We start from the raw sequence: 18,844 nt of genomic DNA, 5'->3' as shown, positions 1-18,844 counted from the left end.
ACAGAATGAGGAAGGATTACATTTCTTAACTGCTGTTGTGCCTCTGCTGGGTAGACTGATTACCACTGTCACTTGGACAGAAATTGATGGAAAAACCAACATATTAAAGTTGTTACCCCAAGAGGCAAGGATAAATCTCCAATGAAGACACCTACTCAAGTCACATCTAAAAGGTGAATTCTCCTAAACTTCTCGAGAATTCTGCTCACTTTCTGTTGCATCTTCAATACAGGATGTGAAATCTTTCCAAAGGGACAAAGACAGCAAAAAAATGAACAGACCTCTACTCAATCAAAAAAATCTTTTGCCAATGCATACACTTTAAACGATCAAGCCCCTGTAAGCTGATTTTATGAGTAAGCAAAAAGTACTTGACAGTAAACAATTGCTCCTCCCTTACCTCGCCGCATTGCCTCTTGCTTCTGAACGGACTCTTCTTGTTTGCGCAAATTTTCCTCATTTAGATGTTGCTTTAAATCGAATAAAAGTGAAATATTATAATAGCAATACTAGCAGAAATTTAGCATACCAACAAATTTAGCGGGTCAGATATAAAGACAATGATAGGATATATTGTTGCCCATGGCAACCAATCAGCATCTTTAGACTAGACTTTCAAAATGATGGATTGAAGATGATTGATCGTTATGAGTAACAATAAAATCTTACCTTTTGCACCATTTTATACATATCTAACTGACAAGACTAGGACCGAGGAAAGCATTACCATTATTAGAAGAAGACGTGTGCGAGATCCGTAAATCCCAGGAAATGGGTAAGTAATTTACATAAACCAAATGCATTAAAGTTATGAAAGTCCTTTAATTATGATATGTTCTAAGTCTATTCCCATAATCCTGCTTTCTAATCTCAATAACTGTTACTGTGACTGATTAGAAGTCGTGAAAGGTGATCAATAAACTAATTCTATTTATCCCCACTTTAATTCTCTTCTTAAAGCTTTTGCTGCCAAAATCTCAGTCGTGAGAATAGTATTTGTCAGCCGAAAAACAGAAGCATGCATTGTATGTATCATCAGAGACAATGGGGGTTATTTACGAAAGGCAAATCTACTTTGCACTACAGGTGCACTTGGAAGTGCAGTCGCTGTAAATCCGAGGGGTAGATCTGAAATGAGGGGAGGCTCTGCTGATTTTATCATCCGATCATGTGCAAGCTAAAATTGTTTTTATTTTCCTTGCATGTCCCCCTCAGATCTACAGAGACTGCAGTTCCAAGTGCACTTGTAGTGCAAAGTGGATTTGCCTTTTGTAAATAACCCCCAATGTCTGCATATTCAAGGCCACCATTTAAAAATTGTACATTTTTATGCACAAAGCAAAGAAAGGTATGCTGCCCCTAAGTAGTCACTGAGTATCATGTCCCAGAAATAGCTACCATTCTTTTCTGTATTAACAACCCCCCCTCCAGGTAAAGGGGAATGGCGCGGTCCTGTCATTCGCCAAACAGATCTATAATAAAGGACTGAGGGAGAAAATCACACCTGACTGGTAGTGTGGCTTTTTAATGTACTAACAGAAAGTTTGTGTTCAAATATATAGTTCATTACAACACATGGACTTCAATTTAAGGCAATTACCTGTTGCCGTAACTGATCCTCATATCGCTGCCTTGCCAGTTTATCTTGGTACTGGGCTCTCTAGAAGAATAGCAGAAATAAAGAGTAATTAAACCTTATTTGTTCCACTGAAGCATATGCTACACTAATAGGAAACAATGAAGCTGAACAGATAAAAGAAAATAAATACAGAACTGTAGATTACAGAAACACTGTCACAGTGAAAGTGTCATGGCAAAGTGACTCTCCCCCCTCCCTTTGATAGATATCCACTTCGACAGTGAGTATAGGACACTTTTTTTTTAAAATAATTTTTGTTACATTATTCAGTTGCCCATGGGACACAGTCCCTTGGCATGTGGCTGCTTGATAATCTAAAAAAATAGTAACAATTCTCTTTCCTTTTTAAAATAACCTCCTACCTAAATATGGGGCTTTACAAGGAAAAATGCATTAGTTCTGTAATGCCAAATGTGACAAACTGTAACTACTGAACCGTAAGGCCCCTTTGACGTAGGCTTTCCGATCAGGTGCGCCTGTCAGTTTTTCAGGTGGACCTGAACTCCTATGGAGCGGCGGATGTCAATGGTGACATGTCTGCTGACAGCTGCGATCTCATCTGATCCTGTCCGTGAAATCCAGATGGATGGAGACCCTATTTTCCATCTTCCATCTGTTTGTGGATCGGGTTGGATGGAATCGGATGAAAACAGACAGGTGGTCTGTTTTTATCCGGTCTCCCCATAGAGGAGAGCGGCACTGACAGGTCACTGTGCAGAGCTGGACCCATCATCCGCATGCTCTGCGGGGATCAGCAGATCGATCCCGCTTTGAGCAAAAAACGGAGACTGCCGGGTGGACCGCTCATGTGCATGGACCGTTACAATGAATATGTGTACCGACCTAGCTGGCAAACACTTTGTAAATTTGGAGCATGGCCCAAGTTCAGGGCCTCATCTGGCATACAGCTCAGATTTGTCAACACCATCACTATCCCCCCAAGATCAACTTAATAGGCAATTAAAGGGCAGTTGCTCTTACACAAATTAAAGGGTAAATTCTGAAAAAAAAAAAAAAAAATATTATATATATATATATATATTTGTGCATTTTTTTTTTTACATTGCATCATGTAAAGCATTTAAAGCCTGCATCCTGCAGACTGTCAGTACACTGTCTGCCATTACTTTGGTACAGGCAGGCAGTTACAGAATGGCGGGAAGATCAATGGACTAAGAGTGCTTACCAGTGCCCTCGTAGTTCATTAAGAATTACAAGCCGCAATGTCTGACGGTACTTGAAGCCAAATTCATTCACAGGAAACCGTGAATGAATGAATGATGTGTCCATGTGGGCGAGAATATCTCCTGCCCACTGTCACACAGCAGGGAGTTCTGGAGGCTGGAGGTAGCTGCATAGGAGACTGTTACATTTTACACCCTAAAAATATAGGTGTAACAAGTAACCAGTGCCGGGAAGAGGTCACCCAGAGCCCAGGGCGAACATACCAAACTGCCCCCCCTCCCCCTCCAAGATGCAAGAGCACCAAGTGTCAGTAGAAATCCCCCAAGTGCTCAAAACTAAGCAATAAATAGCAAGATCACCCCCTAAGCATAAATTCCCCTTCCTTCCATTACAAACTCGCCTTCCTGCTGAAACCCCCTCCCCCCTGCAAATCTCTGCCATCCCCCAAAACCCCGCCCCCCCACAAAAATCACCCCTCCTAGAACAAATCCTCTACCCCTAAAATTACCCCTTCAAGTGCTCGTCCTCTCCCCCCATTCTGGGCCCAATTAGGTTAATTGGCAAACAGGTCACTAACATGATTGGGTATAAAAAGTTCATCTTAAGAGGGGTACACACACACTGAGAAAATTGGAAGAAAAATTCCGTACAAGGCATGATCGTTCGATTTTCATATAGTGTGTACACACAAAAAAAAAAAAACTTTTGGCAACCGATTCAGACTTTCCAAACAAAAAGTTCTGCAGGAACAAACTCCAAAATTTCTATGTACATTAACAGAACTAACGATTTTCGTTTAATGTGTACTATTTTTGTACAAGAAAAAACAGATGATATGAAAGACTGCACAAAATCAGAAACAATAAACAGTGGAAAAAAATGGACTTTGTCTTTCAAGAATTTTTGTACAATTAGTACCATCCTCAGATTTGACCTCCTGCAAAACATTGAGGAAAACCAGACAATCATTCGTATGATTTTCTTATTGTGTGTAGAATCAGAGTGTGTCAGAACTAAAAATGGGCAGAGGTTCACCAATTTGTGAAAAGCTACGTCTAAAAATTGTTGAACAATTTCAGAATAATGTTCCTCAACAATGTTCCTCAAATTGCAAAGAAATCTCTATGCACAAGGGACAAGGCCGAAACGCAATTTTGGATGCCTGTAATCTTTGGGTCCTCAGACAGAACTACTTTAAAAACAGGCATGATTTTGTAAAGGACATCTCTGCATGGAACACTTCCAAAAATCACTGTCTGAACTGTGCCATACAAAAATGCAAGTTAAACCTTTCATATACAAAAAAAGAAGCCTTATCTGAACGTGATCCAGAAACAACACTATTTAAAAGTGATTGTAAGGCTCCATCTTAAAAAAAAAAAAAAAAAAAAATACAAACATGTCATACTTACCTCCACTGTGCAGCTCATTTTGCACAGAGTGCCCCGATCCTTGACTTCTGGGGTCCCTCGGTGGCTCCTCCTATTATCAGATAACCCCCTAGGAGAAGCGCTCTCCCAGGGGGTTACCTTGCGGGCGCGCTCCCGAGTCCAGCATTTGCGTAAATAGACACTAATGCCGGACTCAGCCCCGCCCCTCGCATCATTGGATTTGATTGACAGCAGCGGGAGCCAATGGCTGCACTACTATCAATCTATCCAATCAAGAGTCAGGACCCCGTGCAGAGAGGGAGAGCGGGTCTCCACCGAGTGAATGAAGGGGCTCAGGTAAGTAAAACGAGGGGGGGGGGGGGGGGGGGGTGCTGGGGTGGTCACTACCAGAAATTTTTTCACCTAAATGCATGGGATGCATTAAGGTGAAAAAACACAAGGGTTTACAACCCTTTTAGGCTCATTTAACTGGTCTGTTACAAAGTGGAAAACTGTTCAGCGGTCAGAAAAATTGATGATTTTACTTTTTTTTTGGGCAACCATGGGCGCAACGTCCTCCTGACTAAAGAAGAGGGACCTTCCAGCTTGTTATCAGCGCTCAATTCAAAATGCTGCATCTCTTTGAGGGCATGGGTGTGCATTAGCTTGTATGGAGTGACCAGCTTGAACATCTGGAAAGGCATCATCAGTACTGAAAGATATATCCAGGTTTTTAGAGCAGCATATGCTCCCATCCAAGGAGGCCTTGCATATTTGAGCAGGATAATGCTAAACCGCAAATTTAATCTAGGACAACAGCATGGCTTTGCAGTATAAGAGTCTGGGGGCTTAAGAGGACCAAGGACTGTGAGCAGTTAGAATCCTATATAAGGCAAGAGTGGGACAACATTCCTTTCCCAAAACACCAGCAACTGGTCTCCTCAGCTACCAGATATTGACAGAGAGTTGTTAAAAGAAGAGGGAAAAAGTTTTTTTGAGATGTGCTGCTGCCATCAATTTCAAAATTAACTTATTTTTTTCTTAAAATTGAACATTTTCATTTTCTCAGTTTGATATGTTTTCAATTTTCTATTGTGAATAAAATATGGGTTTATGAGCTTTGCAAATCATTGCATTCTGTTTTTATGTAGACTTTACACAGCACCCCAACTTTTTTAGAATTGGGGTTGTAGTGGCTCAGGATTACCATTCTTTAGCAGCAAGAATGGTAATCCTGAGCCACTGGAGGTCAAACAACCACCCTGAACTATTAAGGAATGGATTTTTGAACGTAACCACCTTTAACTCATGGAGGAACTAACTGCCTTGCTTTATAACAGATTTTCTCAAAATACTTCAACGTGGACCACATGGAACGCTTTCTTGGGGTGTACCCAATTTAGAAACATGCACAATGATCCCAGGCCTTCATTTGGGCACCTGTCCCCATACCCTGGACCCCATCTATCCTTTATTGTATCCACCTCAATCCAACATACTGTTTATTCATTCTCTTTTCCCAATCACATGGAAAGATTACTACTATAAAATTCAGTGGGCATGTACTTCACAGCCCATGGCTTGATTAGTCAGGGCCTAAACTCACTACAAATCACAAGTTCTAGGAAACAGCGGACATGGATTTGTCAAAATGCATATTCCATTACATTCCATATTCAGCAGAAAGCAGGCAAGTAAAAATGAGGGAGGAAAGGCATTAAAGCTAAAGTGCAGGCACATAAAGTTAATATATACAGCAGTATACATTACCACAATCTGCCATTCATTCATAGGATAAATTGTTATAGTCATAGGATCAATGCATGTAATACACTTTTCCTAAGTATCTCTACAGCAAGGAGACTAAACACTTTAGAACACTCCTATGAGCTGGGTGACCAGCTACCCCACTGCCCTATAGCAGTTTTGTGCAGGCAACACATATGTAATGGTGCCAGTATTGCCTGTTTTAGGTGATCCCTATTTGAGAAACAAGCATGGTTTTCTTTCCCCTGGCCACTTACCAGCATCCTGAAGTTTCTAGTTGCCTAGAATCTTAGGATGCTACAGGTGGTGTGCAGAGGATTAATTGGAGTTGTGCTAGAGTGATGTTGTCTTAAAGGCATACTCCAACTTTTGCAAAAAAAAAAAAAAAATAATAATAATGATGGCTCCCATATTTGCAGAAAAAATGTGATTAGTGAATTGCTCCTGTAGATCTTTCTCCAGCTTCCTGTCTGTACCAAGATAGAGACTTTCAGTTAGAGAGCAAGAGGAAGGTCAGTGGACTATGAGTGCCATAATCACACAATTGAGTTTTATTGGTAGCTACAAGTTCGCCTACTGCACTGGCAAACAGAACTTGTAGTTCACTCATTTACAGATTTCTGTGAATGAATGACATGGCTGTGGGAGCAGAGTAGCAGCTGTCGCAATTCATAGGGGGAAGGGAGGGGTGGCTGGTCACTTGTAACCATGTTACTTTCCAAATATGGATGTGCCATGTAATAGTCTAAAAAAGGTAAAAAGGTGGGAGTTGGCTTTTAAACACTGAGGCCTGAGCAAGGATAGTGGTGTTCTCTACACCCCTCACTACTCACAGAATAGTCATACACACTCACAAGAGCCAACCTGCAGGCTATATGCAAAAAGAGGGTTCTTGAGAGATGCCATCTTGCAGAGCACCTTTGTGTGTGCAAAACAGTTATATGGTTCCCTGCAGATCCCTCCCTGGTATTGCTGTGTGTACTTTGCAAGAGCATGTGGAAGTGTCAGAGGGATTACAAAAAAATAACACAAACGTGCACAGAGCGAGCATAGACATTAGCCCTCATCAGCCAATCCGACCGAATGAGTCTGTCCACTGTATTTTTAAGTGACGGGTTAGTGGATGTACCAAGAGATGAAAATAACCATCATACTTCAGCAGTGAAAGGTTACACTGCTGATCTCTGATTTACCTACTCCAATGAGTGCTGCCAGTATCATCTCCAGGTATTAATAGGGAGAGCTTTATTATCAACTTACAGCTTGATTCTGCTTTGTCTCCTCATTTAAGGTTTTCCTCCTCTCCTCTGCTTGCACTCGTATCTGCTCACTCTTCAGCTGTTCCAAGGCCCCTTCATATTCCTAAATTTGAAAATAGAATTCTTTAAAAGAGGAAAATACCAGAGTTGAAAAGAAAAAACACAATGGTGTAGCGACTGACAGATTTAAATCTGCAAGAAGGTTGGTAATCCTAATATTGATGCTTCTCAGTTTGTAAACTGCAATACTCAATATTTAATACTGTAATTGTTGTCAGTAAAACAGCATAGTATATGATGAAATTGCCCTTTAAAGTGGAAGTAAACCCTCCTATTGTTTTCAGCCAAGAAAGCTTCCAGCTTGGCAACTGTTTAATCTATAAACTGTTTTGTTGAGAGCACACCCAATGTGACAGTTACATTCCTGGCACGTGCCGGAAATGTAACTTTTTTTTGAAACTGTTAAAATGGATGGGTTTACTTCCGCTTTAGACCCCTTTCACACTGGAGGCATTTTTCAGGTGCTTTAGCGCTAAAAATAGCGTCTGTAAAAAGCCTCATCTGCAATTCCAGTGTGAAAGCCCGAGTGCTTTCGAACTGGAGCTCTGCGCTGGCAGGACGTCAAAAAAAGTCCTGCAAGCAGCTTCTTTGAGGCACTTTAGGAGCGGTGTATACACTGCTCCTAAAGCGCCCCTGCCCATTGAAATCAAATGGGCAGCGCCACCGAAGCACCTGCAAAGCGCCTAAGCAGCGGCGCTTTGTGGACGTTTTTAAAAAATGACGGTAAAGCGCCACTAAAGCTAGCATCGCTTTACCGCCGTCGGCCCTCTCGCTCTTAAGATGAGCAAATGTACGTTTCCTACGTTTCTTTTAAATTCCTGCTTAATATGACTACAGCTCCTTGCTGAAGTGAGATTATTAACTTTTGAATAAGCAGTGAGCGTGTATAATTATTAGAGGTCGACCGATATGGGTTTTTCTCTGGCCGATGCCAATATTTAATAATCGCGGCGGCCAAATTTTTTGGGCCGATATGTTAAGCCGATTTTTTTTTTTTTTTTTCCCCTTCATCTGATAAAATCTAACAGTTAGACCCCTTTCACAATGGGGCATTTTTTCAGGCGCTTTTGGGCTAAAAATAGTGCCTGTAAAGTGCTCCCCTGCAGTCTCAGTGTGAGAGCCCGAGTGCTTTCACACTGAGGCGATGCGCTGGCAGGATGTTAAGAAAGTCCTGCAAGCAGCATCTTTGGAACGGTGCATACCACTTCTGCCCATTGAAATGAATGGGCACCGCTGCCGAATCACCTGCAAAGCGATTCAGCAGTGGCGCTACATGGGCGCATTTAACCCCTTCCTCGGGCACTAACTGGGTTATAAGCACCCTGCTAGCAGCCGAATAGCGCCGCTAAAATGACGGTAAAGCGCCGCTAAAACTAGCAGCGTTTTACCATCAATGCCTGCCAGCTCCAGTTTGAAAGCAACTTTAAAGTGGATGTAAACCTGAAAATTTTTTTTTGCTATCATACTGTAGAGTATAAGATTTCCTATCATTTGAGCCCAGTCTTGCCACACAGAGTTAATCCATCTCTGAGCAATCCTCTTTTATTGTTCAGTGAGAGAAATCTTGACAAACTGAGAAAAACTTTGTCAAATCCTCCCCCTTGCTGTGAGTGACAGGTGATTTACATCTCGTGCACTTGCCTAAGACACATGCATTATTTTTTTAATTCCCTCCCCACTCCTTTCTTCAGCAACTCTGCAAGGATTGGCTGTTCCACACCTCAGCATGATTTAGCATGCTGAAGTCATGTGGTTATTTTCCTGTCTTTTCACTGGATGCTAGAGATCACAGCAGAAGTTCAGTGTTAGAAATACACAGGAGAAAATGCATACTGTCAAGAAGTGTAGAGGTGGGCGGGGAGTCTACTGACATCACGACTCCACCCACCGAGCTCCAGACAACAGACCCACCCACAGAATCTGCAGTTTTTCGGGTCTAATAACAGACAGAGGGGAGACATTTGACAGGAGGCATGTATATCCTTATAGATAACCCCTATGGCAGTAGTTTAGAAAGGATGACATTGGGTTTACATCCACTTTAAGTAATAAGTGATACAGAAAATTTCTTACATTTAAACATTTATTAAACAAAACAAACCTCCAATCAGTTCACTTGTATGTATAATTTAGATAAAAAAAAAACTATATCTTAAAATATTAAATACACAAAAACAGGTAATCAAAACTTTACTGCTTAGTTTTTTTTTTTTAATTCATTAGTGTATTTTTTCCCAAAAAAATTGCGGTTGAAAGACTGCTGCGCAAATACCGTGCGACATAAAAATATTGCAGCAACCGCTATTTTATCTCCGATGACGTCCGTGTGACGAAACGCGTAAGGCGGGACTATCTTGGCACGCACAACGTCATTTCCGCGGATCGTGGTTCCGGAACTCGGACCGGTGGAACGCAAGCGGCGGTTCACGCTGACGCTGTGGCCCCGGACTACAGGGAGAGCATAGGAGAGCATGTTGTTTGTATTTGGTCCATGTTTTAGACACAGCCGACTGTGAACAACCAACATCTTGTGCAACACTGCGTGATGATTTACCCTCTTTACCTACATACTAACAAGCAGATTTAATCTGATGCAGGTGTTAGTGTTTGTAATGAAAATTTACAGGGTGATTCCGTAATGTTTTCCTCAGAATTGAGTGATTCCATAATTTATTCCCTGTACTTGTTCTATAAATCTAACTGTTACTGGCCACCACAATTATTTTTCTTGATTTCTTTTAGTGTTTCTTAAAGCCAGAAAGTTGCCATTTGAAATGCCTTTAGTTTTTGGCCATGTCTGTGATCTGCTTTTTTTCTACAACAATAAACAACTGAAGAAACATCCTCAGGGACTGGTGATTCCATCATTTTTGCCAGGGGTTGTAATTGCTGGTGAACCATTGTCACCGAGCTAGAAAGTGATGAGAAATCACAACATTTGACAATTGTCTCCAGAACAGGCAAAAGGGAAAGAGTACACCAAGTCCCCAATCGAGGAGAGAAGAAAAGATTGATCGCACACTTGAATCCAAAAGATGCTGCAGAGATTTTTTTATCGTCACAAGCCAGACAAAATTGCAATGATGATCATCATCACAATTTTGTCTGGCTCGTGACAATAAAGAAATTTCTACAGCATCTTTTGGATTCACTTGTGCGATCAATCTTTTCTATATTGTCTACGGTGATGAGCCGGGATTAGCACCTTGGACCGGGTGTGTCCATTTTTTCCTGAAGCGGTGTGTGCACACTTCCAAGTCCCCAATCGAGGAGCCTGGAGTAAGGAGATGTTTGGGGTGTAATTTAATACACAAAAAAGTAAATATATAAAACTTTACAAAATCTTTATTAGTGTATAAAATATACAATTCTGATTAAAATATAAATACATGTTTTTTTTTTGATAGATAGGATAGATGATATAGGTTTGTAAATTACACAATGTAGAGCCTAGTGGACCAATTTGCTTCCCATAAATCCAGTGTTGCTTCAGGATCCACAAACTCTCTATATCATAATTATGAGTACAAAGTTTAAAACGAAAAACACAATTACAAAGTTGTGCATTACATTATTATACAATGCATCTATGCCTGCAAATTACACTTGTGGAGATAGCGTAGTTTTTTTTTCTTCTTCTTCTCCTCTTCTTTGGGCTCACACTATCTACACAAATGTAACTTGCAGGCATAAATGCAATGTATAATCAATGTAAGGTACAACTTTGTAATTATTGCTTTTCTCATTGTAGACATTGTGTCCATATTTTTTTCATAAAGAGCTTGTGTATCCTGAAGAAGCACTGGATTGATGCAAAACGTGTTGGTCCACTAGGCTCTACATTGTGTAATTTAATTTACAAACAAACACACACTATATATACACACACACATAGATCAATTTTTTATCAGAACTGTATATTTTATACACCAATAACAATTTTGTAACATTTTACACATTTACCTTTTTGTGTATTATATGACACACCAAACTTTCCCCTACTCCAGGCTCCTCTATTGGGGACTTGGGTTCTCTTTTTCCTTTTTGGCTATTACAATATAATGGGGGATGGTGTCAGATTTTTTTTTTATATTTGACTGTGACAAGGTCTCTCCCCCCACATAAATATTTACATGTCTCTAGAAAAGAATGTAGTAGAAAAACTTCTAATGAGGACATTTACTCCAGGGACAATTAATACCCCTCATTTTCAGAGATTCCCTATAACTTAGTTGCATCTCTGGGAAAGGGATAAAGGTAAATTTCCCCAATAGTAAACAAACAGTAAAAAAATAACCCAGAAGGGGTTTCAAACTTTTCTTTCTCTATCCAAAACAAGAAAAAAAAATGTTTTGGCTATAAAACACACTTTAAAAAGGAGAATTTCTCCTTTACATAAAAAATAATAATCGCAGGTGTAATGCCAGAATCCTGCAGACTGTCTGTCCCTACCTCCGATACGGGCAGGCAGTTACACACTGACACAAAGCTCAATGAGCTACCTAAAGCAATCAACAGCACCCCGGTAGATGGTTGAGAACTACAAGCCAACAGCCACAACGGCTGTTGGTACTTGGTGTTTTAACATTCACAGAATACTGTTTTTTAATTTGTGACAGCGAGAAGGGGGTAGAGAAGATCCCCCACTTGCTGTCAAAAACAGGGGGATCGGGGTGTGCAGAGGCTGATGTATCTATAACATGTTACACCCTGAGTACGGGTGTAACAAGTAACAGGTTACAAAAAGATGGACTCGTTTAATACCAGACTTGAAAAGCAGTAGGAGAGTGTTCCCACTGCTGTACTAAACTCTGTATCTGGTTCTCTAAGTACCGTATATACTCGAGTATAAGTCGAGTTTTTCAGCATATTTTTTTGTGCTGAAAGTGCCCCCCTCGGCTTATACTCGAGTCAAGCACTTTTCTGCAGCAAAAAAAAATGTCATTTTCTGAGCTGACTTTGGGGCCCCGTATCTCGGGCCACTTGGTGCTAGGAACCCCAAATTTGGTGTGCAAACCCAGTGGAACTAGCACCACAACATATCCAAAGCTCCATATCCATATCACCAAGTGGCCCCGAGATACAGGGCGCCAAATTCGGTTCAGAAAATGTCATTCTCTGCTGCAGAAGTGCTTGACATTTTCTGAACCGATTTTGGGGCCCCGTATCTCGGGGCCACTCGGGGCTAGGAACCCCAGCTTTGGATATATGGTGCTAGTTCCACTGGGTTTGCACACCAAATTTGGGGTTCCTAGCACAAAGTGGCCCCGAGATACAGGGCCCCAAATGCAGTTCTGAAAATGTCATTCTCTGCTGCAGAAAAGTGCTTGACATTTTCTGAACCAATTTTTGGGGCCCTGTATCTTGGGGCCACTTGGTGCTCGGAACCCCAGTGGCCCTGAGATACGGGGCCCCAAAGTCGGTCAACTGTGTCCATCTGCAGCAATGTCATTTTGGGACCCTTTGGGTCCAGAGACCCCAAATTTTGGCTGCAGCTAGGGGGCATCTAGGAACCCTTAACCACCAAGTCTGAAGTTTGGGGGACCTACGGCTGCAAGTGGGCACAGTGAGGCTGCAAATGGGCATTGTTGACCCTCTTTTCCACTTACAGTAGCTGCGCATTTCTCACCCTAGGCTTATACTCGAGTCAAGAAGTTTTCCCAGTTTTTTGTGGTAAAATTAGGTGCCTCGGCTTATATTCGGGTCGACTTATAATCGAGTATATACAGTACTTATTTTTAAATAGGAAGACAAGTGTGAAGAACTAGAAGAATTTGTTTTAAAATACACAGACATTTTAAAGTCAAGTGTAAGTGATGCTACCAGATAACATTATACTTCTCAAAAAGCACTGAAAGTTGTTTTGAAAGTGGTTGTAAACCGCAGGTTATCTTTTTTTTTTTTTTTGCCTCCGATCCTGCAAGGTAACCACATAATGTGCTAGTATGCAGCGCATACTGGCACAATTATGTGAAACTTACCTGAAAACAAGGCCCTTCAGCGATGCAATCTCATCGCTAGAGGCAGCATCCATCTTCCTTCCGGGTCCGCAAACTCCCACTGTGTGATTGGCCGGAGTCGCAATGATGTCACTCCTGTGCATTCCTGGGGGAACAGTTATTAACAGCACAGGATTCTGAAGGAACGGCATGGGTGTCCGTTCCTTCAGAGCACATGCGCCGGTGACATCACTGGCTGCATATATAGTAAATATCTCCTAAACGGCGCACGTTTAGAAGATATTTACAGTACCTATAGGTAAGCCTTATTATAGGCTTACCTATAGGTACAAACTATTCACGGTACTTTAATTCCTCTTTAACATTGTGTCCATTTTTTGAAATGTTACCTTGATTTTAACTTGTTGTTCCAGGTGAAGGGTCTCTTCCTGCATCTTAGCGAGCTGTAGTGCCTCCTTAGCATGACCTGGAAAACAATAGGCATGAAATATCTAAGAACTCATGACCTTCCACAACAGAGAAAACATATCTGAGCTGATACACGCATCAACACAAGAGTTAAAAAAATACATAGAAAAGTAAAACAAGAAATGAATACTAAGCAACCAATTAATGTTCAGAACTGACAGACATCAGGTGACTCCTCAAACCTGACTTTGAAGCCAAAGAGCCAGACTGAAGGTAAGTAAAGCTTTTTTTGTGAACATATGTAAATGTATAAAAACTTGCAGTTATTGACTTTAAAGTCCAACTCTAGGATTTTTTTTTTTTTATACTCGTCAGAGAGGGCCTTCTGCCCTGCAAGGGTTAAAATGACACTAAACTCATAATGAAATTAAAAAAACAAAAAAACAAAACACAACCTATTTAAAGTATTTATTATTAACTCAAAAAAGTCCCTTCTATTGCTCTCAGCCTCCTACATGTGTTTTGGTTTTTGCTGCTGTGATGTGACTTCCTGTTAAAGGTGGCTACATCCATTTTCATGGCCCCATAGTATGTAGGAACGTGGCCACCCTCTCTTGCTCGCTCCAGAGATGGACTGGAGACTTTGGGATTTGTAGTGACATGATCATAACTAGCGTTTGCTGCTCGTTTCAGCAAATTTAGGGAGAGGAAAAAGGAAAGGTTCAGGGGCTTCCAGAGGAAATTACAAAAAGGCAGAAAAATACAGTAAGAAAGGATTTCATGAAAAATAGATTACAGGGCCATGAAGTAGTGGATGTATATGAACTCTTTTTGGAGAATAAGGATATTGTTTAGTGTCACTTTAAATGCTCAATAAATGTAGTGGCGGAGGAATACAATGCAATACTTAACCTTGTATCTCACTCTGGCAGGCTCCCTCCATTCTGGGTAACGTCCCATGATATCTCTTCTCTAATGCCCTGTACACACGATCGGAAATGCCGCCAACAAAACTCCGATGAGAGGTTTTGGTCAGAAATTGCGACCGTGTGTATGCTTCATCGGATTTTTGCTGGCGGAATTCCAGCCAGCAAAAGATTGGGAGCAGGTTTTCTATTTTTCTATCGGGAAAAGTTCCTATCCGAAAATGCGATCGTCTGTATGCAATTTGGACGTGCAAAAAATTACGCATGCTCAGAAACAATTTGACGCATGCTCGGAAGCATTGAAATTCATTTTCTTAGCTCATCGTAGTGTTGTACATCACCGCATTCTTGACGGTCGAAAGTTCAGAGAACTTTTGTGTGACCGTGTGTATGAAAGCCAAGCTTGAGCGGAATTCCGTATGAAAAACCATCCAAGATTTTTCTGGCGGAAATTCCGCTCGTGTGTACAGGGCATTAGGCACTCTTGGTCAGTGATCACACTTAAGACCTGTCCTAAGTGTCTGGAATCCTGCCGGAGAGAGGATTAAAATGTGTATTACACCTTACTCCTCTGTCCCTTAAAGGGCATTCATCTCTTGTAGTACAGGGTGTACTCAGGCTTCTATCAATAAAAACTCATCTATGAATGGAAGAGGTGGACTTTTTATTCATCTGCTGTCCCCCAAATATAAAGTGATTTTCACTGCTTGAAGCGGCAGTACAGCTTCTATGAATAGAAGTAGGAAGGAGTGGGCAGGCATAGTCACAACCCTTGATAAGTACCTATATCGCCAAGGGCATGGCAATATGGATGATCAGATTGCTGCTTCTTGTCATATTCACAACTGTCCTGGCAAACAAACACGGAAGCATGCAATGGAGCCAATATTTGCCTGCAGCAACAACTCAGGCCATATTACAAATGTAAACAAAGAATGAGGGTACTATAGGAAACATCTAGGGCTGAAACAACTAATCGATTAATCGACAACTAATCGATTATGAAATTAATCGATTACTATTTTCATAATCGATTAATCGGCCAGTAAAATAGTGGGGTTAAAAAAATGAGCCCTTTATAGTACAAAAAGAGCAAATCGCTAATGTAAATATTACTTTCATCGTTCTACAGTAAAAAAATGAACCCCTTACAGTTGCGATTATTTGCTTTTTTTGTACTATAAAGGGCTCATTTTAGTTTCTTTTAACCCCATTATGTTACTAAACGTCTTAGACCTGGTTCACATCTATGTGTTTTTTGGTGCTTTTTGCAGAAACACACTACAGTTAATTTAACATGGTTTCCTATGGGACACGTTCACATCTATGCTTTTTTTCAGCCGCTGCGTATTTGGAAAGGGTCAAGGACTTTTTTTTTTCTTAATGCAAAATGGTGCTTTTTAGGTTCAATATACTTCAATGGAGAAGCTGCAGAAAAGCATGTAATGCGTTTTTGCAGCAATTTGTATTTTTTAATCTGCCCAACAACAAATTGGCCAAAAAACAGTATTTCTCTTCTAATAGTGTATACAGTATATCTCCTCTAATAGTGAATATACAGTATATCTCTTCTGTCTATTATTCTCAGAGTGGATTCAATATTTTGCTCCCTAACCATATAGTTGGTTGTTTATATTTACCACTGCATAGAGATATTTAAGAATGAATTGCCTTTTTTTTTTAAACTTTACATATTAACTAAATTATACACCACACTTTTTTTTTAAGGTTATTAATCGATTAATCGAAAAAATAATCGGCCAACTAATCGATTATGAAAATAATCGTTAGTTGCAGCCCTAGAAACATCTCTACCAGAATACCATAATAAAGACAATCCTGCTAATGACCTGATAGATTATGTGACCTACAAATGTAGACAAAGTTTGCAGACTAGAATAAATGATGCAACTATGGCTCAACACACTGACATCTGACACACATCAGTACAGGTGGCATTGGGCACTAGTATTAGGCAAGGATGTTACACAAACATGGTATAGATGTGACCTTGGCTCTGTTTACACGATTTAAACATCAGTATCTACAAAACAGGTGAATTTAAATACATATTCTAAAATCAGGCTAAAGCTGGCCATACACTGAATGAAATTCTGCCGTGTCAGCAGGACTGGACGAATTGTGATCAGTGTGTGGCCGGCCCTGATCAACAGAAGTCAAACAAACAAGGGACCTGTTGGAAAAATGTTCCAGATCCGTGTATTCTGACAGTGGCCAGGGGATTCCTTCATCCACATTGTTTGTGAAGATGGAGGAAGCATATAGTATTTTGTTTGTTTAGCCCACTGAACGCTTTAACACAGCAGAGGTAAGTACTTCTCTTTTCCTTCTAGGTCTTATTCAGACCTATTTGTTACAGTTATGTGTGTTACTGGGCATCTCTCTGTGCTGCAACACATTAATGTCCATGTCTCACTGCACGCCAAAGGACTGGATAGGTCTAGGGGCCAGTTTACATGTGGTGCAATGTGCACTTATGCATCATGGTGTTCTGCACACAGGGGGAGGGGATTTGGGGTGCCCATGTCAGGGATCTTCTGGCACGGGGGTGAAGAAGTGTCCATGCCAGGGATCTTCTGGCACTGAGAGGGGGGTCATGCCCAGGATCTTTCGGCACGGGGTCATGCCCGGGATCTTCCGGCATGGGGGTGGGGGAGTGCACACGCTAGGGATCTTCTGGCGGGGGTGTGTGTCAGGGATCTTCCGACACGGGGAGGGAGGGTCATGCCAGGGATCTTCCGGCACGGAGAGGGAGGGTCATGCCAGGGATCTTCCGGCACGGAGAGGGAGGGTCATGCCAGGGATCTTCCGGCACGGAGAGGGAGGGTCATGCCAGGGATCTTCCGGCACGGAGAGGGAGGGTCATGCCAGGGATCTTCCGGCACGGAGAGGGAGGGTCATGCCAGGGATCTTCCGGCACGGAGAGGGAGGGTCATGCCAGGGATCTCGCGGCACGGGGAGGGAGGGTCATGCCAGGGATCTCGCGGCACGGGGAGGGAGGGTCATGCCAGGGATCTCGCGGCACGGGGAGGGAGGGTCATGCCAGGGATCTCGCGGCACGGGGAGGGAGGGTCATGCCAGGGATCTCCCGGCACGGGGAGGGAGGGTCATGCCAGGGATCTCCCGGCACGGGGAGGGAGGGTCATGCCAGGGATCTCCCGGCACGGGGAGGGAGGGTCATGCCAGGGATCTCCCGGCACGGGGAGGGAGGGTCATGCCAGGGATCTCCCGGCACGGGGAGGGAGGGTCATGCCAGGGATCTCCCGGCACGGGGAGGGAGGGTCATGCCAGGGATCTCCCGGCACGGGGAGGGAGGGTCATGCCAGGGATCTCCCGGCACGGGGAGGGAGGGTCATGCCAGGGATCTCCCGGCACGGGGAGGGAGGGTCATGCCAGGGATCTCCCGGCACGGGGAGGGAGGGTCATGCCAGGGATCTCGCGGCACGGGGAGGGAGGGTCATGCCAGGGATCTCGCGGCACGGGGAGGGAGGGTCATGCCAGGGATCTCGCGGCACGGGGAGGGAGGGTCATGCCAGGGATCTCGCGGCACGGGGAGGGAGGGTCATGCCAGGGATCTCGCGGCACGGGGAGGGAGGGTCATGCCAGGGATCTCGCGGCACGGGGAGGGAGGGTCATGCCAGGGATCTCGCGGCACGGGGAGGGAGGGTCATGCCAGGGATCTCGCGGCACGGGGAGGGAGGGTCATGCCAGGGATCTCGCGGCACGGGGAGGGAGGGTCATGCCAGGGATCTCGCGGCACGGGGAGGGAGGGTCATGCCAGGGATCTCGCGGCACGGGGAGGGAGGGTCATGCCAGGGATCTCGCGGCACGGGGAGGGAGGGTCATGCCAGGGATCTCGCGGCACGGGGAGGGTCATGCCAGGGATCTCGCGGCACGGGGAGGGAGGGTCATGCCAGAGATCTCGCGGCACGGGGAGGGTCATGCCAGGGATCTTGCGGCACGGGGAGGGTCATGCCAGGGATCTCGCGGCACGGGGAGGGTCATGCCAGGGATCTCGCGGCACGGGGAGGGTCATGCCAGGGATCTCGCGGCACCGGGAGGGTCATGCCAGGGATCTTGCGGCACGGGGAGGGTCATGCCAGGGATCTTGCGGCACGGGGAGGGTGCCCATGCCTAGGATCTTTTGGCACAGGGGAGGGGGCACGCAAGGGATCTCGGGCAAAGGGGGGGGGGGGGCATACCAGTCCAGCAACCAAGATACAGAAGAAGTGACTACATGACACAGGTA

At 43.3% G+C, this 18,844-nt stretch overlaps 2 protein-coding genes across 2 annotated transcripts in view; one reads left to right on the top strand and one right to left on the bottom strand.

Annotated features, from left to right (window-relative positions):
- ATAD3A (ATPase family AAA domain containing 3A) overlaps nucleotides 1-13,706 on the bottom strand; it is a gene marked incomplete at its 5' end in the record, with an annotated part of 141,745 nt that extends 128,039 nt beyond the window's left edge. The window contains 4 exon segments of the mRNA XM_073602890.1: nucleotides 401-470; nucleotides 1,601-1,660; nucleotides 7,222-7,323; nucleotides 13,630-13,706. Of these exon segments, the coding sequence (XP_073458991.1) occupies nucleotides 401-470; nucleotides 1,601-1,660; nucleotides 7,222-7,323; nucleotides 13,630-13,706 (309 nt within the window).
- Nucleotides 1-18,844, top strand: part of LOC141111005 (uncharacterized) — an 87,791-nt gene that overhangs the window by 37,770 nt on the left and 31,177 nt on the right. The window contains exon 2 of the mRNA XM_073602891.1: nucleotides 13,654-13,921. The gene's annotated coding sequence lies outside the window, so the exon portion shown is untranslated. The remainder of the gene's footprint in view (nucleotides 1-13,653; nucleotides 13,922-18,844) is intronic.

The sequence above is a fragment of the Aquarana catesbeiana genome, linkage group LG10 (genome assembly GCF_042186555.1).
Source record: "Aquarana catesbeiana isolate 2022-GZ linkage group LG10, ASM4218655v1, whole genome shotgun sequence".
Lineage (NCBI taxonomy): Eukaryota > Metazoa > Chordata > Amphibia > Anura > Ranidae > Aquarana > Aquarana catesbeiana.
The sequence above is the reverse complement of the archived record's forward strand: the minus strand, read 5'-3'. Positions and strand labels throughout refer to the sequence as shown.